The 23243-nt window shown below is 52.4% G+C and overlaps 5 protein-coding genes across 8 annotated transcripts; 2 read left to right on the forward strand and 3 right to left on the reverse strand.

The window, feature by feature from the left end:
- Positions 1 to 160: 160 nt before the first annotated feature.
- On the reverse strand, positions 161 to 1081 carry AAFC00_003131 (uncharacterized protein; the record flags this gene model as incomplete). The annotated part of the gene is made up of 2 exons (XM_069342560.1): positions 161 to 466; positions 533 to 1081. The coding sequence occupies 2 exons, from the start codon at positions 1079 to 1081 to the stop codon at positions 161 to 163; spliced, it is 855 nt and encodes a 284-aa protein (XP_069199061.1).
- Positions 1082 to 2383: 1302 nt separating this feature from the next.
- Positions 2384 to 5489, forward strand: AAFC00_003132 (uncharacterized protein; the record flags this gene model as incomplete). Its single annotated transcript, XM_069342561.1, has 3 exons — positions 2384 to 2420; positions 2481 to 3047; positions 3121 to 5489. The coding sequence occupies 3 exons, from the start codon at positions 2384 to 2386 to the stop codon at positions 5487 to 5489; spliced, it is 2973 nt and encodes a 990-aa protein (XP_069199062.1).
- Positions 5490 to 5897: 408 nt separating this feature from the next.
- On the reverse strand, positions 5898 to 6669 carry AAFC00_003133 (60S ribosomal protein eL20; the record flags this gene model as incomplete). Its single annotated transcript, XM_069342562.1, has 3 exons — positions 5898 to 6056; positions 6159 to 6335; positions 6466 to 6669. The coding sequence occupies 3 exons, from the start codon at positions 6667 to 6669 to the stop codon at positions 5898 to 5900; spliced, it is 540 nt and encodes a 179-aa protein (XP_069199063.1).
- Positions 6670 to 7472: 803 nt separating this feature from the next.
- Positions 7473 to 8870, forward strand: AAFC00_003134 (uncharacterized protein; the record flags this gene model as incomplete). The annotated part of the gene is made up of 1 exon (XM_069342563.1): positions 7473 to 8870. One exon carries the CDS (start codon positions 7473 to 7475, stop codon positions 8868 to 8870), a length of 1398 nt encoding a protein of 465 aa, XP_069199064.1.
- Positions 8871 to 18199: 9329 nt separating this feature from the next.
- Positions 18200 to 21001, reverse strand: AAFC00_003135 (uncharacterized protein; the record flags this gene model as incomplete). 4 transcript variants are annotated; one of them, XM_069348065.1, is made up of 5 exons in its annotated part: positions 18200 to 18451; positions 18494 to 19529; positions 19584 to 20369; positions 20422 to 20519; positions 20570 to 21001. In XM_069348065.1, 5 exons carry the CDS (start codon positions 20999 to 21001, stop codon positions 18200 to 18202), a joined length of 2604 nt encoding a protein of 867 aa, XP_069199067.1. The 4 variants fall into 4 exon arrangements, with proteins under 4 accessions (XP_069199067.1, XP_069199065.1, XP_069199068.1 ...); XM_069342564.1 differs by having other exon boundaries at positions 20570 to 20806; XM_069342565.1 differs by having other exon boundaries at positions 18200 to 19529.
- Between the last annotated feature and the right edge of the window lie 2242 nt (positions 21002 to 23243).

Consider the following 23243-nt stretch of genomic DNA (forward strand, 5'->3'; position numbering starts at 1 on the left):
CCTTGTGCAATTTATCGAGTTCCCTCTCTCGTGCGAAATCAGGCCAGACCGAGTTCATCACAGTCCTGCAGGCCAATGGCAAATTGATACACACCCCGTCCCCCCATTGTCTCCCGTTAGTCCTTTTCTCGTTTTCCTGTTTCAAGTCATACACAAGTCATCAACGACCCTCCTTGACTCCAATAACATCATCCAAATGATTAGCCAACGCCACAAACAAATCAAACCACATCCTGCCCCCCTTGTCCATCTCGAGCTGCATGGTCCCACTCCGCCTGAAGACATCTCTGCTTCTGATGATTAACGCGAGATAGTGAGCTCGCAGCCTCGAGTCCGTGTCGGGCGTGTTATCGTAGGCGAATCGCGCACTGTTGAGGATCGTGGCGCATTGAATGCCTTGGTGCAGGCCTTGTTTCTTGAGCGCAAGGCGTTTAAGCTCTGGGAGGGAGTATAGGTCTGCTGTACACTGATTTGGGCTGTCAGCTTCTGCGGAGGGCAGGGCATAAAAACAGGAAGGGATAAAATAACGTACGTAAATAACTGTGTCTTTCAACACTGGTCCCATGGATGCATGGGGCAGCGCTACAGACTCGGTACCTTGACTATCCCTGTCGTCCTCGAGAGTCCATGTGCCCCGTCTTTTGTCAAGGAGCAGTCGAGGCGAATAGTCTCCTTTGTAGAGATACTCAAGTACGCTACTGATGACTTCTGCTTCTTGATCAGGCAAGTCGATGCGTTGGCCCTCGGAAGTGAAGCGAATCGGCGCCTCTACTGCAGCATGTGAGTGCGATTGTCTGCGAAGAATATCCGCGAACCAGGGGGAGTGGCACAGGACTTCTTCGTGGGCGGCGAAGATACAACGGGAAGGGCCGACGCAGAGAGTGATAATGCTGGAGTTCAAGGGCGATGGCGCCGAGGCAGGGCTGCTGGACGATTGGTACACCTCAGCTGCTTCTTTGAACGATCTCTCTTTCTGTGCAGTGCGGAACGAGAAAGAGGGTTGTTTTCTGCTGAAGCTCTTCTGCACTCGGTCGTTATGGTGGCGGTTACCATGATCTTTGTTTCTGCTGGATCCGAGCATCGTGGCCGGCAGGCGAGGAAGAACAATGTGAACAGTGATTGAGGGGAGACTGTAGCAGTCTTTATAGTAGACTTCGACTTTCACATGAGGGCTGGGTGAAAGACCGCTGACAGTGACTAAAGCATCGGGATATGAACAAGGAAAACGTGTATATGGAAACAGGATACATCAACTCACCTACTATATGAGCTACTTATATACACTGCAAGGCAGCCCTCGAAATAAGGTACCTAACCCAACTCAAACACCGCCTAGGCGATCACATTCGCACGCACCCGAGCCCCCGGGCGTACACACACACACATACACTCACACAGACATCATGCGCCCGCCCAACAAAAGGAAACGCCCAGGCAAACAGTTGACCGACTGACGACGCTATTGATAGCCTGAGTCAAAAGCAATGGCACCCTAAAGAGTTGAAAGGAAAGAAGCAGGAATAGATATAATTGGTACGCGTCGTCCTGGCTAACGCGTCCTCCCTTGTCGCGATAACGCCGCGATATCACGAGGGGAGTCATTTAGCATGCATACATGCAAGGCGTCAGTGTTTCACAAGCTGCCTGGCTACCGTAGGCTAGGGTGTCATGGGGTTGTAGGCAGCAGTGAAGCAGAATAGATGTGGCTTGCGGTATACACTGGTGGTGCGTCCCGGTTCCATGGGACAGGTAGTCGGAGATATTGTAGGTTCTGAGTCAGGCTATATCATGACAGTTGATCGATCAGTATTTCGGTCGACGAATTTGATTCGCCTGCTGGCAGTGGAGACGTCTATATGCGTGACTCATTGCCGCATACAGGCATGCAGCAGTAAGGTAGGAGATGGAAGTGAACAGCCCTGGCTCGGCGGTGCCTTGCATGAGCATCAGGCTTGGCAGTCCATACTCCTCTCGGTGACCGAACGGCCAACTCGTTCATCGACTCAGCTTGAGTAACATTCCTTATCGCAGAAGCTTAATTCTTCGCAAACAGCCACATCTGATCTGCGCTCCTGATAGTCTCTAACAATGGATACTCGAAAAGCATCTTCGGATACGATGTCGGGCAGAGCAAGCGATGTGGTAACGAACAGCAGGCGAAGAATGGTGTAACATGCTGCTTGTATCTACGCTCGGCCGGGTTGATAGGCCATGCTTTCTCTTATCGCTTGCTTTGTAAGGTAGGTGTCTATGAGCTGGGCGATAATGTATTGCTCGCTAGAACATGTTGGTCACATATATGTATGTGAAGTGTATATAATGCATAAAGTGTTTTGACTCACTCACAGAGTAGGGCCAGGTCAAATAGGAGTAGCAAGTGAACATGTCTAAACACATCAGAATTGGTGTAGATGTAGGAGGTCAATGACATCGCTCCACACTATCAATCTACCTCCGGAGCAGCTCACAAAACATTATAGGCACGAACACCGATGCCGTAGCGATCGATCCAACACAGAAACACACTCCAACCCGCGGTGTACTAGCCCACCACAAAGCGCCGACAACCCCAGACATAACCAGCGGCATCGAGGAAGCGGTTCGTGAAGTACTGACCTCGTCCTCGATCCCATCATCATCCATCGCCAGTGTCACAGTCGGCACAACAGCGTTCTTGAACTCTGTAGTCGAGCAGGATGCACGTCGGTTGAGTCGAGTAGCAGTATTGCGGCTTTCCAAATCGTTCTTGCGCGAAGTGCAGCCTTTCTCGGATTGGCCACCTGGCTTGGTATCTATCATCAAAGGTTATGTGGGCTATGTGGATGGAGGATTGCACATAGATGGGTCTCAAGAGGCTCCTGTTGTGGAGGCCCAGGTTGTAGAGAAATGCAAGGAAATCATCGAGTTGGGTATCAGTGCTGTTGTTGTCGCTGGTGTTTATTCGCCTATCGATGAGACGCATAGGCAGGAGGATAGAGTCAGGGAGATTGTCATGAGAGAGATACCGGGGTGCAGTGTGGTTTGTTCCCACGAAGTTGCTAACATTGGTAAGACCAAAGCGCTTCACCATCATGAGTGGCCGGTATGGTGCAGTCCTGTTGACCATAAGTGACCATGCAGGATTCTTGGAACGAGAGAACGCTTCCATCCTGAACGCGGCAATCCTCAAATACGCCAGGAAAACAGTCCGGCGCTTCAGGTTCGCCATGAACGCTCTACAATTGACCTGCCCGCTGTTCCTAACTCAAAATGACGGTACACTGCTCGACTCCGCGTCTGCTGCCAGAGTGCCTGTGCGCACATTCTCCTCTGGTGCCACGAACTCGATGCGAGGAGCAGCTTACCTCGCCGGACATGAGGTAGGTAAATCATCAGCGATTGTGGTAGACATTGGAGGCACCACGACAGATGTCGGTGTCTTGCTCCCTTATGGTCTGCCTAGACAAGCGTCGGCATACGTGACGGTCGCAGGCGTCAGAGTGAACTACTCGATGCCCCACTTACACTCTATCGGCCTTGGAGGTGGTTCACTCGTGCGAGATGTAGACGGAAAGATCACTGTTGGTCCTGATTCTGTGGGCCACAATCTGACCACCGAAGGTCTCGTCTTTGGCGGAAGCACTTTGACGGCTACCGACATCTCCGTGGCTTCGGGCAAAGCAGATATAGGCAAGAAGTCAGCCGTCAGCCAGCTCAGTCCAGAACTTGTTCGCGACGCACAGCATCGTATCAAAGCACTCTTGGAAGGCGCCATAGACGTCGTCAAGACTTCGCCGGAACCTCTGCCTGTCCTTTTGGTAGGTGGCGGCTCTGTTCTGGCACCCGAAGTGTTGGCTGGCTCTTCTCAACTCATCTGCCCGCCATTCCATGATGTTGCCAACGCAGTGGGTGCCGCCTGTTCGAAAGTCGGTGGATCCGTAGACATCGTGCAGGGTGTGTCGAATCAGACGGTGGCTCAGGCTACTGAACACGCCAAGAAGCTGGCCATACAGCGGGCGATCGCTGCGGGAGCAGTCGAGGACAGCGTCTTCATTGCCGAAATCGATACGATGCCCTTGCAGTATGTCGCCAATCGATTGCGGACCATCGTCAAAGCTGTTGGAGAGCTTGACATCAACGTTGCGAAGACGGTTGAGGTAGACGGGGACGACGCCGAGGAAGAAGTCAATGAAGAAGTCGAAGAAGCTAAATCTCATACCCAAAAAGTGCTTGAAGTCGCGACTGTCGACCCCCAAACATACCGACCCCAAATTGTCTTGAACAAAGAAACAGGCGTCAAGGAGTGGCTCATCTCGGAGACAGATCTTGCCTATCTTGCAGATGGATGCTACGTTCTTGGCTGCGCCGGAGGTGGCAGTCCCGCGGCATCCAAAATCCAACTACGGGATATGCTACGCGCTGGCTACCGGATGCGTGTCATCGACCACTCCAGTCTGCCCGAGAGCGCCAACATCTACTGGGGAGGACACATGGGATCGCCGGCGACTTCAGTCGAGAGGCTGCAGTCGACAGAAACGGTGGATGCCTTCAAAGTTCTCATGGAGTATCTGCACCACGACACCTTTGACGCAGTATGTGGACTCGAGATCGGCGGTGCCAACGGCCTCGAGCCCTTCCTGGTCGGATCCTCGCGTTTCTTCGACAGACCCGTCATCGACGCGGATTGGATGGGACGCGCATACCCTACGTACTGGCAGACGACACTGGCCGTGCACACGCCCGGAGAACTGGTGCCTTGCGCCATCGACTCCGGAGACGGCAAGTCGATTTTGATGGTGCGAGCTCCGGACGACGAGATTGTCGACAGAGCCCTCCGAGCGTCGTGTTCGGAAATGGGATCACGAGTCGGCATGGCGGCGAAGCCTACGACTACGGACAAAGTTCGCAAGCATGCTGTGCTGAACACGTGCTCTATGGCATGGCGTGTAGGCCGCTGCATCGCCAAAGCAGAAGCCACCAACAGCTTGTCCACCGTCGCCGAAGCCATTATCGAAGAAGCTGGTGGACAGCAGAGTGCGAAAGTGTTGTTCCGCGGCAAGATCGTCGCCGTGGAGCGTAGACTTTACAAAGGCCATTCGTACGGCGAAATCCACATTGCGAATGTTTCGACCGAGGACGACGACGGCGCGGTGGACGACAAGCGTATGCCCGCAGTGGCAGAGGGAGGCCTCATGGAGATCCCTTTCAAGAACGAGAGTCTCTTTGCGGAGCACATTGCCGAGGACGGAACGAAGAGCATTGTCGCTGCTGTTCCCGATCTCATTGTTGTGCTGGACAAAGAGTCTGGACGCGCTCTCGGTGTTCCGGAGTTCAAGTATGGGTATCAAGTTGTCGTGCTCGGTATCACTTGTTCCCCTCGATGGACTGAGACGCCAAGAGGTCTGGAAATTGGTGGGCCCAAGGCTTTCGGGTACGAAGATGTCGAGTACAAGGCTCTGGGTGTGTACACGGAGCCGAAGAGTGTCATTGAAGAGTTTGCGCCTAAATAGATGAGAATTCACATGACTCTTGTTTTTTTCCTGTTGCAATGTTATGGATCTTGGGTGATTGTATCGATGTGCTGTTGAAGCATTTCAATTCCTATGCTGGGTGCAAGGTTCTCAATGATCCCTTCACCTATCGCACACCTAAAGACGTGATCGTATCTCTACTCTGCCGAAGATAAACATATGAAGACATATGATTACCAACGCATGGAAAAAAGGGAAAAAAAATTGCAAGTTTCATAATGGTGACGTTAAATGGCTTTTCATTTTTGACACCTCCCCGGACGGGGGGAGCGTCGATGCTCCTAACTTTGGTATTCCGTCTAGTTGAGCAACAACCCCTGGTGAACTCGTCCGAAAAAATACTGTACCCAACCCATGACCCCGGCAATAACGCAACAGGCGACAAGCTTAGTAGAAGGTGGAAGGACGGTGAGCAGCGAAGACCTTCTTTCCAGCGGTCTTGGGGATACGGTGGGGAAGAGGGAACTTGAGGTCCTTGGTCATGAGCTGCTTCATGTAAGGGCGGCGGATGTCGTCAGACTTCTCGATCTCGACAACCTTGAGGATCTGTGTTGTTTTTGGGTCAGCACAGCACTCGACCGAGCAGGCAGAGTGGCGACCTGCGGGAGATTTGAATGGAAGAGAAAAGAAGAAAGAAAAAAAACGTACGTGGATGGATCTGAAACGAGATCTGTGGCGGGCGGCCATGTCCTGGTACATGGACTCGACGGCGTCGGTGCGGGACATGTCGCGGTACTCCTTGTACATGTTGTGGGTGCCGGAGCGCGAGTCATAACGGATCCAGATACCGAAGTTCTTGACCTTCTGAGGGCGCTTCTCATGAATCTGCAGGCGCGTGATTAACATGCGTTCCAAAAACGCCTAGCGCTGCAGCCCATTGTCGACTGAGAGGTCATGGCTCTTTTGTCTCTGGCTCTGAGGCTCAGGTTATGAAGTGGAGGAGGTGTGAAAGTACCTGGTTCAGGGTGACGATCTCGCCGTTTGCCTTCTTGACCTTGCGGAGCTTGGAGAGGAAGTACCAGAAACGGGACTTGGCGACAACCTCGTTAGGGGCAAAGATGCGCATGCGGTAAAGTTTAGGGGTGGGGTTGGCCTCGCTGGGGAGGAGGCGCCCGATGACCTGGTACTCTTGAAGGCGACCTGAAGTGATTGTCCACATGTCAGCCAACTTCCTTGCTCTTTTTCATGGTTTTTTGGTTTTCGGTCTCGGCGGCGGCCAGACAGAGTCGGATGGAGAGGCGGTGATTGCGGCGAATGCAGTCGATGGCGGTGTGTTGCGGTGGTCTTCAATGGACGCGATCGAGAAAAGCTCTTCCAATGAACAAATCTCTTTCCTCATCCAGTCAACGCTTTCACGCAGCTCTCCATCCCAGCTCCAATTCCATCAAACAAATGCCATTGCGTTCACTGCTGCCCCATCCGACTCTGTGTAGCTTGTCGAGAAAGTTTTGCGCTGATGGTGAAGGAGGTCGCTATTGCCATACGCCAGAGGTTCCTAAGGAAGAGAATGTGTGCTTACCCATCTGCAAAAGAATCAGCTTGACAAGACCACACACGACGCTTCCTCATGAGACTACTTACTGTTGATTTTGATCTGCTGGAGGTTAGTACAGATGGTTGACGGTCGCGATACGAAAAGACAAGACAAGAATTTGCGGACAACTTCGAACGACTTGTTGCACTGGCACGGCGAATCCCGTGGGTGCGCTTTTCTGCTACCGCTAAGCGAGCCAATCACCAGCAGCGACTCTTGATTTCGAGGACCCAAAGTCTTGGCGTTACAGTCCTGAGTCGTGTCAGCCACGCGCCGCGTCGTTTCACATGTCAGTCGACGTGTATACCGCAGCCAAGCACGGTACTTTATACTGTTCTGTGTCGAGATATATCGTTGTTGCATCTCAACCTGATGGAGTCGCGCGCACTTGTGAGTGAAAAGTAGAGTAATCTCGTGATCGCCGGAACATGGATGCCCTGATCGTAGACTTTGGCCGGGCGATCAACTCACAAGACGGCTACGCTCTCGCCGCAACACTATCGCCCGTCCCACCCAAGCATGACCCAGCACGACTGTATGCTCTGCGCAAATCCACGAATGCGCAGAGTGTCGTCGTCGACTTGCGCTATGCCATAGGCCACAACCCGAACTTCACACTGGATCGTTCAGAAAGCAATGGCTGGGTCGACGTCTATGTTGCGTACTGGAAGGCAGTGGTGGAGATTCTGGTCGCAGATGAAGCAATGAATAAACACAGGAACACGGGCTCACATGGCGGAGCGGCAGCACACTGGGATAAAGTGTATAATGCGTGGAAAGATCTGCTCAACGCCCTCTACAAAGGATATCAGAACGCCGGCTTCGAAGCATGGACGATACCGTGTTTGTATATAACTGGCAAATACCTCCGAGTCTTCGCCATCAAGGCAGACGAAAGCGCACGCGACGCCAAGAAGAACAGCAGTAACAATAACGCATTCGACTCGGCATGCGAGGACGACGTCGTGGCAGACGAACAGCAGGGCGGCAACGAGAAGCTGGAAGATTGCGCCAGACAGATCAACCGCATCTTCAGTCTTTGCATAAGCGACCGAGCACCCATCACTGAATCCCGCAAATGGGGACTCTACTACATCACGAATCTCATGTTCAAAACCTACTTCAAACTGAACTCCGTCTCTTTATCCAAGAACATCCTGCGATCATTGTCTGCAACAGTGGTCGACATGCCTCCTGTGTCGGCATTCCCCAAATCGCATCAGGTCACGTTCAACTACTACGTCGGCGTCATCCACTTTCTCGACGAAGCGTACGTCAAAGCCGAAGAGCATCTCTCGGCAGCCTACGCCCAGTCTCTCGCCTCCTCGACAACGAACATCAAACTGATCCTGACATACCTGATCCCGACCAAACTCATCACCTCGGGCGTGCTTCCCTCTCCCGCGCTTCTGGCGCCTTATCCGAGTCTGCAGAGGCTGTTCGGTCCGATAGCATCGTGTATCAAGTCCGGCGATCTGGCAGGCTTCGACAAGGCGCTGCAGGCGGGCGAAGACGAGTTCGTCAAGCGGAGAATATACCTCACCCTCGAGCGCGGCCGCGACACGTGCATGCGCAACTTGTTCCGCAAGGTCTATCTCGCAGGAGGCTTCGAGGCGGACACGACGACGCGTCGCAGTCGTATTCCTCTGGCCGAGTTCAAGGCGGCGTTGAGTCTCGGTGGCGAGAGAGACATCGACGGAGAGGAGGTCGAGTGTTTCGTTGCCAATCTGATCTATAAGGATATGATGAAGGGGTACATTTCTCGTGCTCACCAGATGGTTGTCGTCAATAAAAAGGGAGCCGCGTTCCCGGGAACCGGCGTTTGAGCTGTGTTTCCACCTCTCCTGTTCACAGTTTCAATGAAACGTTGGACCAGATTACTATGACGGAACGCGCCAATGATGATCTGTTTATATCGCCACCAGAACATGAACTCGTAGAGAAACGGTCAACATGACCGGGGCATGACATCTCCTTTTGAACCTCGAAGGTAGAGCGAGTGGAAGATAAGGTGAAGTCACCTTCCCAATCTACCTCGACGCAACTCCACGAACGAATCACCCAAATCCCACGGCGGAGGAGAGAGAGAAAAAGGATGACAAACACCACTCCGTCTCGTACTGCTCCTGTCACAAGCCAACAGAAATGGACCGAACTCCTCACGTCCCAACCAAGTCTAACCCAGCAACCAACCGCATGACCACGAAACAAGACAGAGACGACAAGTAAAACAAAAAACAAGGAAAAATCACAATTGCCGTCGACGAACTAACACTGCCTCGAAACCGAGTTCAGGGCATCAAAGGCGTAGGAGAGAAAGGGGGGAAGTGTATGCATACTCCACATGGGGGCCGAGTATTATATACATTCCTTATCTGTCTCTCTGCCTTTTTTTTCGTGTATCTTTAGATCAAGCATGGAAAGGCTTCAACAATAGGACGGGCGGGATCAAGCTATCTCCTCGCCGGAAAGACAAAATGCGCAGAGAAAGGCAGCTGCACGGCGCGAGCAAGTGGAGGGATAGCGAACAGGTATGCGGAAAGAAAGCAGCAGTGGAGACGAAGAGGAAGGCGCAAGGCCGAGCAAGTGGAAGGAGCGAAGTCTACACTACCATAAAGGTAGGTGCCTTAGCTTACCTCACCTCTACAATAAAGTAATCTGCCTCACCTTACCTTGTCTTGCCATTTCGTCAAGTCTGTCGTCTCAAAGTAACGTACCTTAACCCGGTACTAGAAATTTGAATCAACTACACAAACCCACGCTCCCTCTACCATGTATACACGTCTTCTCTATTGCATTCGACTATTTCCTTGCTTATCCAGCGGACCGAGATCTTCACATTCACGAGAAGGGGAGAATTGACCTTGTACGATTATCTGTATTATCATTCTTCGACAAGACAAAACTAAAACAGGAGATTTTATATGCACATGTATGCTATCGCTAGTAATCACCACGAAGGCCTTGCCTGACCTGGCCACAAGAAACAGAAGGAGAAAAAAACAAAAGTCGGGCACTGTCCAGCAGTACGTGAACCCAAACACGTCTCCTCTCATTGAGTCTCGGCGGCCGTGCCTCTCGCCGCATCGTGTTCTTCGTCTTCGACAGACGCAGAAGAAGGATGGGAAGGGATTGTCTTGCGCTCCCGCAGAGCATCCGTCATCCCTGTAGCTGCATTCGCGGCGGTGGAGGTATCAATGTTACCGGTGATGTCGGCACCTGTGGCTACACCCGTCACAGTGGGGATCGGAATGGAAGACTGTTGTTCTTGTTCGTTGGTGCTGACGTCAACGTCAACAGATGCGGCAGGGACATCTTCGATGCTGGCTTGGGCCACGTCGCTCGCTGCGGCTTCGGCAACGATGCGCTCTTGCTCTTGCCGTCTCTGACGCTCTTCTTCCTCTCGTCTGGCCGCTCCTGCTCGTTCGCCGATGCCTGGCCATAAAGAGGCGAGGAACAAAGCCAAGGCGCGCTCGAGCGGTCGAAGTGTTTGTCTGACCCAGTGAACGTTCTGTTCTTGCAATTGCTGTTGTGCAGCAGCAGCGGGCTGAGCATTTGCCGGTTGATCTCGGCCTGCTTCCTCCTGGCGGGCTGGAATGCCAATAACACCTTCCCACCACCCCCGAACCCCTACGCGGATCTGTCTTCCCATGCCTTCACCGTTGAGCAGATAGAAAACAAGACTGACAAACATCATGGCGGCTGGACGGAACCACCCCATGTTCGTAGGAAAGAAAAAGTACGCGAAGATCATGACACGGAGCAGGAGCCAGAACTGAGCCATTACGGGCTGCCACTGTGCGCGAAGGTCGAGAGCCTGGACGCCCGCAGCATGGTCTTGGTTTAGCAGGTTGACGAGTTCACGTAGTTCTGGTTCGCCTGGCAATTGTGCATTGGCTTGGTTTGGCTGTGCGGCATTCTGGGGAGGGTCAGGAAGACCAGCCGTGTTAGATTCCCTGGCGGCCGATGACGGAATGGGCTGGTTAGCGACAGGTGCTGCGAGTCCGTTCTGGGCTTGCAAAAGATGAGGGTGGTGGCGAGCAAAGGGCATCACTACGTTGCGCATCGGATTCATATTGTACAAGTGGTTTGGCTGCGACTGAGGCTGAAACTGCGCTCCAGTGTAGGTGCCTTGAGGTGCAAAGAGTAGGGCATGTGGGCCGGCAGGGGAGTTCAGAAGATAGACTGTGGCGGCGGTAGCATCTAATTGCTGGACCGCTGGCGTTTGGTACTGGGACTGTGGTTGCTGTTGCTGCTGAACACCTTGGTATGGCAGAGGAGCGGGACTGGACGAGGCGTTGATACGGTGATTTGCTTCGGCAGTGGGTGTCGGTCTGCGGGAAGCTCTGGTGCGAGTGCGAGCCACGCTCTCTCTCAGACGGGAGGCTATAGCATCAGTATTGGTGCGAAGTGTCTCGGCGGCGGCACGAGCTTGTTCAGAGATGCCAGCCTCGGCTTGCATAAGCTGTGCGAACTGCGACGTGAGCTCTGCCAATTCCCTGACCTCGTTGGCGGTGACACGTGAATCAAAAGCTTCGTCCATTGCGATGTCTCCTTGAGGAGGTCGAGCCTGGTGAGCTTGGGCGGGACTCTGCGGCGGAAAGAAGTGCGGGGGCAGGTTGTGATGAGGCTGGCCGAGGTGTGGCTGACCATTGTTCGGAGGGTAGATGGCAAAGGTGCTCTGGTTGACCCTCACCGTGTATGTGGTGTTGCCGTCGGGGCCGGTGAAGGTGCGAGTCGATGCTGATGTAGCCGGGAACCCGGGGATCTGGTTCTGCTGGATTTGTTCGTGCCCTTGGCCGAGAGCGGGAGTCTGACCTTGGTCTTGCCCCTGCCCTTGACCCTGTCCTTGTCCCTGTCCTTCTCCCTGTCCTTCTCCCTGTCCTTGTCCATTGGGATTGACGGGGAAATGGTTCGCGAGCAAGGGCGCGACGTTGTTGACGTGTTGAGCAGGAAAGTGCGGTGGTATGAATCCAGGCACGGGGTGGAAGTGGGGGATATGAAGAGGCATGCCAGGGTTGACGGCGCCTATTCTAGGAAAGCCGGGGCCTCCATGGGGCATGGGTGGCATGCGCATCTGTTGCTGCGGCGGTGCATGTTGTTGATGTGGTTGACCTGCTTGTCCTGCTTGTCCTGCTTGTCCTGGTAGACTTGGAGGTGCTGGTGAAGCTGAATTGGGAGCTTGGGCAGGACGAGTAGAAGGAGGGCGAGGACCGGCCAGAGCGACATGAGGACTCTGGGAACGAGAGCTGCGAGCTGCCGCCTCCAACGGGTTGGGGCTATGGCCGTGCTGAGTCGAAGGTCGCACAACAAGATGGATGATAAAGTCGGAGTGGTTGCGCACGTGGCTGGCTCCAAAGACTGTCGTCATAGTGTCGCCATCATTGGCCAGAAGACGACCCTGATAGATGAGGCGCTGACGTTCAGGTTCGGGATGGAAGTCGATGAGACGGCATATCCTCTGTTTCAAGGCAGCGACAGTGGTGTCCACGGATACTGAGCTGACCAGGACGCCGCCGCCTGTGGCTTCAAATGCCGGAGACAGGATCCTGAGATTGATTGTATGCGCCTGCGAGGTTTGTTCATTCTGTCTATGTTGTCCGTCGTCCTCTGGTTTTGATACTGATATTGTTGATGGCGCCGTCGGTTGTGGTGATGACGACGAGTCTTCTTGCGGTATAGTCGCTGTGTGTGTATCCGGAGCACCATCTACGACTTGTGCCGGCTCACCATCGTTGCCTTCGTGGCTCGACATGACTGCAGTCGCTGTCTTATGGTGACTGTGCAAGAGCAAGAGGGTGTTTATTGGTCAAGCCTCCAACACTTGTGTCACGGGATTATATGCACGCCTGTTGGCTCAATGTGTTTTGAGAGAGTGTTCAGCGACAGATGGTTTACTGCAATGGCGCGCTCTCATCGACACTGGACACTTGACATTTGACACTGGCCTGTCTGATTAATTGTTGATTACTGATTGATTATTGATGATGATAATGATGCTCTTCTGTCCACTTTACTAGAAGCATCCAAACGCGCGCCCGTCCTCGGTCTTACACTAACGCCGGGACTCCGTGCGTGATTCGAGCCTCAGTGCCAAGCCCACACCCCACATCGTTGCATCTCTCTGCTTGCACTTCAAATAGACAGGGTCGCTGTGAGTTCTCTACTTGCATCATTCTGGGGGCCGGCATGACATCTTGTACAGAATATCTCTTGTTCTATGCAAAATGACCTCCAGGTACTGCCTTTCAATCACTCGACTTTATGATGACATTGTGTCCCCGACTTCAGTCCCTTAGTAGTTCCAGCTCATCCAGACTGATGCCGAGTGTGCTGCACAAGGTATGCCACCAGCAGAATTGGTAGTTGCACATGAGCATATACCTCAATAGACATGACGGCTGGCACCTCGTTGTGGGAAGATTGTATATGTTTTCTTGATGGATATACATCTGTTCAAATGCAGCTGATGCATTCTCACCCATCTGATGTTCTGGTCTTCATGGCAAGAAGGAAGCTGCTGCTGATGGCCCACTGCAACTACCGCTCCATTCATTGTGTCCCACCTTGTCTTCTGGTGTCAAGGGATCACTCGTCTGCAGGCTCTCGTTTCGTGCATGAATGCTCCCTCGATCGCGCTCGCACTCCTGCTGGGCATTAATGTCACCACCATCGATACACGCGTACTTGTTCTGGACCTTCGTATGTCGTTATCGTCCGGATCCATCATGTCACGCCATTGCCTGCGCATTACTGAATTGCATCTCCAACTGTCATGACGATCGTGCATCTGTGCATCTGTGCATCGTACGCGATTTCGCCCGATCGCACATTGCACACTGACCTGTCTGTCGCACCTCCTTGAGACACTACCGAGAAGTCGAACGTCGATATAAGGTTGATCGTGCAAAGACCACAATCCTCGTGGGTATTTCTCATCTCGCCCTTGCCTGCTAACCTCATACATCTGGATTCCGAATCCGAAAGCCATGCTCCATTACCGTCTGTCGCCGACGATGCGAGACAATGAGCTGGCAGGTAGGCTAAGGTTGTGGTGGCTACAAGCTGTGAAGTCTCTTTCAACACTGCCAGAACCTCGTCGTCCCTTTGCTCTAATATTTCAAGGTTCACCTGTACCCGCCACCATATGAAGAAACGAATCGCGCCACGGCGCTCATGAGATACCGCTTCCGAGTTGGCAGCAGATTATACTTTGAAGCTCTGCGCTCGAGTGCACCGCCGTTGAAGCAGGTACTTCCGTACCTTCTTCTCGTTATTCATCTACACGACGGCCAGAACAGGAGAACCTACCGCACCGCTGTTCTGCAACCTATGAATTCAGGAAGCAGCTCCGTCGTCGACCCGTCCGCATGGCATCCCTACAGTAGTGTTGCAGGAAAAGCCAAATTGCTTGTTCTAACCTCCGACATGTCGCCGGCTTTCATCGGGTGCTCTACTTCAACATGAACTCTATTCCCAGTCCGCCCAGACCTTGTCGATGATGCTGGGCAGCTTGCAGAGCACTCTGAATATGTTGATTCGGCTCAGCAGCGATTTTTCCTCCACAGTCCGAGTAACCTCGCGAAAGCCCAACGCTCATGTTCGGTTGCATAGTCCTTAGTTCGCGGATTATACTTCTAATGACGGATCGCAGGTCTGTCTTTGTACGTGTGGGTCACACGGTCCGGAGATGCTCGAATTTTGTTCGATTCTATACTTCACTAGCTGCCTCAGTAAGCTCTGATTCTCTTGTATCGCACCGTACAAGGGGTATACAGTAGCTTTTGGCATCATGTACGAAATGACACGCCACCTGGTCCACATTCTCCACTATCGATGCCCTAATCATCTCTTCAGGCATCAAGGCCTACAGTATTCTTTGGCGGTGAGTTACAACTTGCCCTAGTGTTATGGCAGTATAGCGCCAAATGACGATCTAAGCCCTCGGACCTCTCCTCGCGCGATAACACTGTATCCTTCTTGCTCGGCACGACATACGCAGTCGAACCGAATTGCCCTCGCGAAACCTATTTTGTGTACTGTCAACAAGCATGTCACGAGTTTTGATCTCCGTCTCCACCTATTTCTCAACCTTAACTCTTCAACAGGGGTTGCTCCACAAAACAATAGGGTGGTTCTACAGCTATACCAGGACGCGGTGTTATAGGAGGGTTTGGGGAGGGTCTTACAGGTCCACAGTATAGTCTGGGTTTATCGTTTTGACTAATCCCTCGTCGGCACAAAAGGCGAGAAAGCCTGGGGGAAAAAAAAGGGTGATGATATATCTTGCTCTAGCGTCCTATAGCGTCCATAGTCAACTGTCTAGTTGCAGCACTTGCAATACCACTCACCTTTGACGGCATGTTCGTGTCCGTATCCATTCATGCCCTTGACTTGTGCTATCTCAGTAATCAACGGTACATGGTTTCTCGCTTCTATCCGTAGACTTTACGTCAAGGTTGCCAGTTGAATACGGGGTATGGCTTTCTTCAATATCAAAGATCGAACGGCTGGCGTGACGGGTCCGTTTGGCTGACGGGCTCGCCGAGTGGCTGCTTAGTCGGCTGATCGGGTCAGCTAGGAGAGGAGGGTCGGCCCTTAGTCTCTCTCTCGATCCCTCAGACACGAGGCACGCACAAGCCAATTAGGGCAAATGCATACATGTATGCGCAGAGAAGGCTGTGGCTTGGGGCCCGCGAAGTGTGATTAAGGTAGAGGGAGGCTGAACGAGTGTAACGAGAGAGAGAAATTCGTGGACAGGGTCACTCTGCGTGATGGGACGCCGATCTATATCTATTTATCCATCCCAGCTGGGGAATATAGATATAATGAAAGGAGAGAAGAGTGTCTGCGTGACGGCGACCTTGACTTCTAAGGACCAGAATGAGAAGAAGTGCAATGAAAGTGGGAGGATGGACACACACACAAGTGAGTGGCAGAGTGTTAGTATAGGATAATTGATATCATCGATCGAGATAGACCAAGGTACAGTAAGCCACAGAGGGAGCGAGAGTCGCGCGTTTATTTGATCAAAAGAGCAGAGTGGAATGTTTTTAGTAATTGTTCTAGGACAGATGAAAGGCGCAAGGGTAGCGATACCGTGCATACCCTAACACTAAGCAACATGTCCAGCTCCTAATCAATGAATAGATATACAAATCAGACGAGGATCTGCTGCCCCCGGTCCTTGAATCATCCACCTCTTGAATGGTCAATGCCAACGAACCATATAACGCCAGAACTCAACACCTTGTACCCCCGACCAGAGACTAGGCCCGCAACATCAAATCTCCTTGGAAATCAGAGAGAGGAAAAGATAGAAAAAAAGAATGTACCGGAGAGTAAATTACGATCAAAAACAATCTTGGAAGCGAAAAAAGAAAGTAATCGTACTCAAAGACCTCCAGCGAAGCTTTGTTCTAGTCCATTTGTGTGCGAGTGCGTGTAAAAATACATACATACGTACACAATCCAGCTCGAAACCAATATATAGTGAAAAAGGTTGGTTGAGCGAGGCAGAGGACCTTTTGCTGATTTTTGGCTGGTGAAGGCCAGAAAAGCAAAGAGGAGAGGGAGATGTGTGTGTGCGTGTGTGTTTGTTCTTTCTTTCTCGTGGAGGAGCTGTGTTACTCACGTCGACTTACTTTATTTCTCTTTCCCTTACAGGTCATGTAAGATCAAGAGAGAATGGGCAATGAACCAAATTTCATGACAGAGTCTCAGCATGGGAGATGAGGTGTCCGGAAGTCACCACTCCCGGCATGCCATTTCGCGCACGAAGCACGTGCTGTACATACTACAGTAAGACAAGACGACACATCAGTAGCAAAGCATGCACGACGTGAGCAAAGACCTCCCCTAATAGACCCTTGAACCTGCTTGTTTAGCAATCTTTCTCATTATAAGCAGCGTGGTGAACCAGGGAGTGCCTCAGGCAAACGTTACACATCAGCGTAGGCTTCGACGACAGCTGCTTGCTTCATAGTACGACTGTAGCTACGAGCGACATAGCCATCGAGAAGTGCTACAGCAAATACACCCTTCGTCTCCGCTACGAGCACGTTCAGGCAGTAGACTTACCGTTGAGTCGACCAATGAAAAGAGGTCAGATGTATCCTAGGCCTTGGTTGTCTCGATGTGATCGAGAAGGATTCCTTTTTTCTCTTTGATCCTGTGCTGCACGCGTGAGAAAACTCCGCTTCGTCGTTGAAGTTCGACCTCTTGATCCGAAGGGATCCGCTGGCTTGGCCGAAGCTGGAAGTGAAGAAGCCGTGAAGGAAGGAAAGAAAAAACAAGGACCAAAGATTGGGCAGCATTGGCCGCCGGCGCGGCAGCACGCGATTTTCGTCCGCGGGTGGGCAGGGTGTAAAGTGGTAGCACGGGTTTGCGGACTCATGGGAAGCGAGCGGGTGAGCGTGTGGGGCCCGCACGCACCTACCTTCCCTTGTCCTGTCCAAGTTCCCACTCGCTAAATCTCGAGCTTTGCCGATCCGTTCTGTCGGTAAGACCGTGCTGGCGTTAGGTACTGCATATGAAGACAGAATTTTATCGTGGATCAGGAGACGTGTGCCATTTCTTTACATACTTTGCAAATGATGGCTTGGGAAATGTCTATTCAAGAAATTAGAAACTATATGTTGATCTTTTGTGGTCGTAAAACTGCTGCTATCATGAATCTGCTACGCTGAATCCGAAATATTCGATCACGCTGATATCCGCCCTGCTGCTGTCTCCTGACTATCCAGCCCTCATCCCGCAACTCCTTTGCTAAGTCGATTGGCATGGGGTTTGTTACTGATGTTTTCTAATAGTCGAGTAGCTTGATAGCTTACACCGCAATCATCATGTCGTGTACTGGCGCGTGTCATGCCCGTTCCCGAACCGCTATGCGCCCTTTTCCCCCTTCTCTCTTAATCGTTCACCAATGTCTCCAGTAAACCCATGTAGGGCGGTGCTGAGAGCTCGCCCACTATTGTTCCCTTCGTACATGTTCATTTCGTGTTATCCTCCAATGATCTCGCCGTTGATCCATGTGAGAAGTATGCAAGTGTCGTGCAGGTCATGATTGTATGAGAACCTGATCTTGCCAGAGTCAAACCGACGTTTCAATCATCCGTAGTCGCGGTAAAGTCTATGTCTGTCGGAGCTTTTCTCATCAGTGCATCAGATCCTTGATGTTCATCCTTGATGAGGTCGTTGTGGCAGCTGGTCGCGTGTCACTAGGCCCTGGACTAGGGCCGTTGCTCGGGGCATGGTGAGGCATAGGGGCTCCAAGCGGAGTCTGTGGCCTCTGCTGTGGTGGGTAATATGCTGTGGCTGGTGCTGCCTGCTGCTGCTGTTGTTGATGATGCTGTTGCTGTGGGTGTTGCTGCTGTTGATGTTGTTGTTGTTGTTGTTGTTGTTGCTGCTGAGGAGGAGGAGGTTGAGCATACTGAGGCGGCATGGGCACTTGATATTGGGGTTGTTGCGGCTGTTGTGGTGCTACAGCTTGAGATTTCCTATGCTGGTGCTCCTGGTGGAGATGGTTCAACATCTCCAAAACCCGCTGCCAATTGTTCCACTCGGGTTCCTGAGGAGCGCTTGGGGTAGATGGGTCACTGGGCTCTAGCAAAGGCTCAGCCTGAACGGTCGAGACAAGAGACATCCGCTGCGAAGGCTCACTACCTGTCCATGCCCACGCATATTCGCGAGACCCCTGCATGTCACCACTCACATAGCAAAGCATCTCTTCATCTGCTTCAAGTGCTTCTGGTGATCCTCTTCCAGTCTGGAATCGTTCAATCAAGCGTTCCAAGAAAAACTCCAGATATCGTCCGCAAGGTCCGTTGAAACTCGAGTTCTTTCCGACGCTGGCCATGGCTGTAGCGCAAGTTATGGCGGTTTGATAGTCTGCCCAAAACGAAGAGATGAGGGCGCAGCGCCAGAAGTGTGTAATGACAAAGAACGGAGAGCTGTTGGCCATTCTTGCGGTCCACTCAGGAGCCGGGCCTGCAGACTGGCTTCTAGGGACGGGAAAAGTCTGCATGGAGCGTTGCAGATATGCCGCCGTATCTTTCGATACGGAGAGGCAGCGGTACAGAGCGTTCTGGCGCTCCGCATGGCGACAGGCCGGAGAGGAATTGTGACGGTAGAGGTGGAATCTCGCTATCTGTAACAAGAACGTAGCGCTAAACAAAGCAGGATCGAGAGGTGCGCTCGAATGTATTGGGTATGGATCTGGCCAAGAGTTCATTATTGCCCTGAAGTGCTCGTCATAGGCATCAAGCGTTGCAGCGGTAATAGTCCTGGACCGGAGGGTCTTCTTCAACCCGCAGATGATGCGTACGACGGGCACAAATGCTATAAGGGCATTCGGCATTGTGTGGCCGGCAGAAGGTATGAGGCCATTAGGGCCGATGTGAGCGTCGTCGACCGGTATAGGCTCGCTGACCTCCACATCCGCATCATCAATGATAGGCGGTTGTCCAAGTTCCAGTGACAAAATCCTGCGCAATCATAAGCAAAACGTAGCAAAGCACGAGAGGAGTGAAAGCGCGTACTTGTCCCAATTGTATGTGGACCACCAAACCCTCTTCTGCATCTCTGCCTCCAGCTCGAGGTATTGACCTTGTTCTCGGTGGAGCCCCAGGAATTGCGCGAATCGTACGGCGCAACTCAACCAAAACCAACTCGCAGATTTACGATTCAGATCCATGAAACACACGCTCAAGAGCAAGCAAGTTCGGACGTGGTCGACTGAAGGATCATCGTCCACAGTTTTAGTGCAGTTTTTCGCTATTACGCAGTACTTCATGATGTCCTGGTCGGCATTACTTGGTGAAGCTCCGTGAGGATCGGTGATCAGGCTGCCGCAAGCCATGACTGCAAAGAACAGTGCCTTCCAAATCTGTCGGAGGCCTTGAAACGTACCGCGCTGGTACAGTCTCTCATACTCCTGGTGGAATGTTGGCCAATGAAGCATGGGCGCCAGATGATGTAAGACTGTGCGGTACTGGTGAACAAGCCTATCGGCCAAAGCCTTTGGAGGAAGCGGTGTGCTTGAATCGGTGCATAGCAGTTGAATCACAGGACGACCATACGGTTGCGGCGGCTGGAAGATACCTTTGCTGAAAGTCCTGAGGTTCGCGCGGACGTCGTCAAAGTTTGACATGACTGGGTTTCGGTGACTGCGCTCTCTCGTGGGCGCAACTTCGGGCACACCTATACTTGCTGCAGGTGCGGCCTGTGGTACATTAGCAGGGCCGCCTTGCTCCTGGAGCATGTTGCGCAGCTGCTTGATCTCCTGGCGTGAGTCGTCCAACTGACGCTCAAGGTCTTGCGCATGCCTGTTCGAGATTAGTATCTATCCTGGTGCAAGCGCCGTAAGAGTTGATGTACTTCATCGAGGACATGCGCCGATTCGTATCCTTGGTGAATTGACACTTGACACTCCTACTAGAGCATTCGGTACAGCTCGACGTATCTGTTGCATCGCACTGGCACTTCCGTCAACGACCTGCGAGAACTCGGGACGAAGTGAACACACCTTTACTTTCCTCTCGCGACAAGCATCACAGCTCGGATCCTTGCGGCGCTGTCGGTACGCGCGCTTGTGCGCAGAGAGCATTGCTACAGAGGGGTGACGAGGCGAGAGTTGGGGACCCATCATGGGGTCATGCATCATCATAGGCTCTGCCATGTTCATCGGGCCAGGATTGGAGCCCATCGGCATACCATACCCCGGAGGATATGCCGGTGGCGGGAGCGTTCCGGACATGGCCATTGTTGGCGGCCCTGGCGGAGCAGACGTTACTTGCATATGACTCGGGCCTGGCATGGCATACGCCATCGGTGATGGGTGGACTGAGCTGTGATGTGAACCGTTCGGAGAATATCCAGGTCCGCCGCCGTATGGTGAGTGAGTTGGATAGCCCTCGTGCTGTTGCCTAGACGGCGGTTTGACCTCGTCCGTCACCATCGCGATGGCAGAAATACAAGAAGACTACAACCTGGTTGGGCCTTCTCTGAAGTAACGATGCAATGGAATTGACAACCCAGATGTTGCGAAGTGAATGGTGATGGAATCCTCACAGGCACGCCGAGCCCATTACCGAAAGTAGTGCAAGCTACACCCAGCAAACAAGAGAATGAAAAACGACTCCTCAGCTAACGAGTGGTGCGATAAACCAATTCAGAAACACTCTGTGACAGTGCTGGAGGACCACAATGAGTGTGACAGGTGGCACGCGACAGACAAGACAAGGTGTCTAGGTGATGAATCAATATCAAGAGGTCGATGCAAGAAAGACCAGCGAGCGAGACATCCACCGAGGGGCAACAGGGCGAAAAATGGCGTCGTGTCAACGTGGTCGACAGAGATGCAGGATGCGAGAGAGAGTCGCAGGCCCGAAGACGCGCTCAAATTGACTGAGCTAGTCGTCAGCGGGATCGGTACCCGGGGCAAGGTTGGTGTAGGAATCGACGAGCACAGGAACTTCCAACTACCATTACCACTAGGTATTATTACCTGGAGTTACCTTGCCTGACCTTAGGTAACTTTGTCAAAGCTACTGCACAGACCTTGGCTTTCCCGCTCGCTCGCTCGCTCGCTCGCATGGCCCTTGCGGCTAGTAGTACTAGTATCTGTTGCCCGTACCCGCACCTGTACACTATCTGCTCTGCTTGCTCTGTTAAATAATGTCCGGAACAGCGAGCCTCTTTCAATTGCAAGAGCACGGAAGCCAGCCAGCCATAAGCTTTTGCCACCTTCCTATCCGAGTACAGACCCGACTGATGATATTCTTCCTTGTTCATGCATGACCGGGGCTGACTGGACTGGAACACAGAGCAAGGCACCACTCATGTCTACGGGGCCACTTCAACCAACCACTGAGTGCAAGATTCCGACATGATGGCACCGCTTCTACCGCTAGAACTACCTTATCCCTGCGCTCCCCATTCGATCAACTGCCGCCGAGGGCTCCCGCCTTGGCAATGTCACCGCGTACCATCAATACGTCGGGAGCAGCCTTTCGGTTGTTGCGCCGTGCGTGGTGGGGCCTGCCCTAAGCACATCTCAGCCTCCATGCTCTGTAGCTTTCCTCCTCCAAGGGGGGAAACTAGTACTTTCGTGGAAACCCTCGCCTTTATCCTTTAGCAGCGTTGTCCAAAGTGCATGATCGTCCTTTTTGACCGCTGAATTTCGCAATGGTCTCCACATGATACATCCGCTTTGGACCCATTGTTTCACCAGCGAACGTTCGTCTGACCTGAACAATCGCACCGATGGTCGTCTTTTTGATGATCTCTTCACCGTCTCTCGGCCCTTGCCGCCGATTGACGCGTCCATTCGTGGACATGCAGCAGTCCCTCGCGTCGCAAATCTGTGATGGCCCTTGGATGTAGTCAAGTACCGCCCAGCGAAAACAGGCAAGAACGCAGGGCTCTGCTGTGCCACAGACTATTCTTAATTGCAATTCATCTCATTCCTCCACTTGCTCGAGCATCTTGCGTAATTCGTGCTTCACATCGGCTGCATTACCGGGAGGACGGCGTGTGCGGCAGCATCCAGCCGGAGATGCTGCCATGGATCTAACCGCGATCTCTCCTCGTCATCTTCAGGTTCGGAACTAGCCTAGTTCCGAGTTTGCAAAACTATTCGGTGGCGTTGCCGAGGCATGGTACGCCCATGTCCATGAGACATGTATACAGTGCGCCGCCTGTCATGGCTGTTTAGGTAAAATAGGCCACGGTTGATCTACACGGCAGGAGTCAACCAAGGATGAATTTACGAGGCGGACGATTATCACGACGCGAGATCCATAGATGCCCATCTACTCTGATCATCAATCACTAAGGTGCAGTATGCCCAACAATTAAGATTTCTGTTGGAAACTCGTGATGCTGGCCTTATGTAGTCGGATCAAGCGAGCAATCGGCTTGCGATTCTGCACAGCCTCAGTTCGTGCGCACCCGTTGGATATTGCGAAGATCGCAATCCTATGCATGGTGATCCTCAGCAAACGCTAAAGCATTCAAGTAGAGCATGTCTGCCCGCTGAAGCTGTCGCACGTACAAAGTGATCATGGTGGGTTGCTGCCAGGAATACTTATATGCATTCAAAGGATGTATATGCCAGTGAACTTCTCTCCCATTCACTTTGTCTCAGTGCCTCGTCTATTCGGGTCATGTAATTCGTCAAATATGAGGAGAGCCAAATA

This window comes from Neodothiora populina (assembly GCF_041146345.1).
Source record: "Neodothiora populina strain CPC 39397 chromosome Unknown canker_contig_15, whole genome shotgun sequence".
NCBI classification, from domain to species: domain Eukaryota; kingdom Fungi; phylum Ascomycota; class Dothideomycetes; order Dothideales; family Dothioraceae; genus Neodothiora; species Neodothiora populina.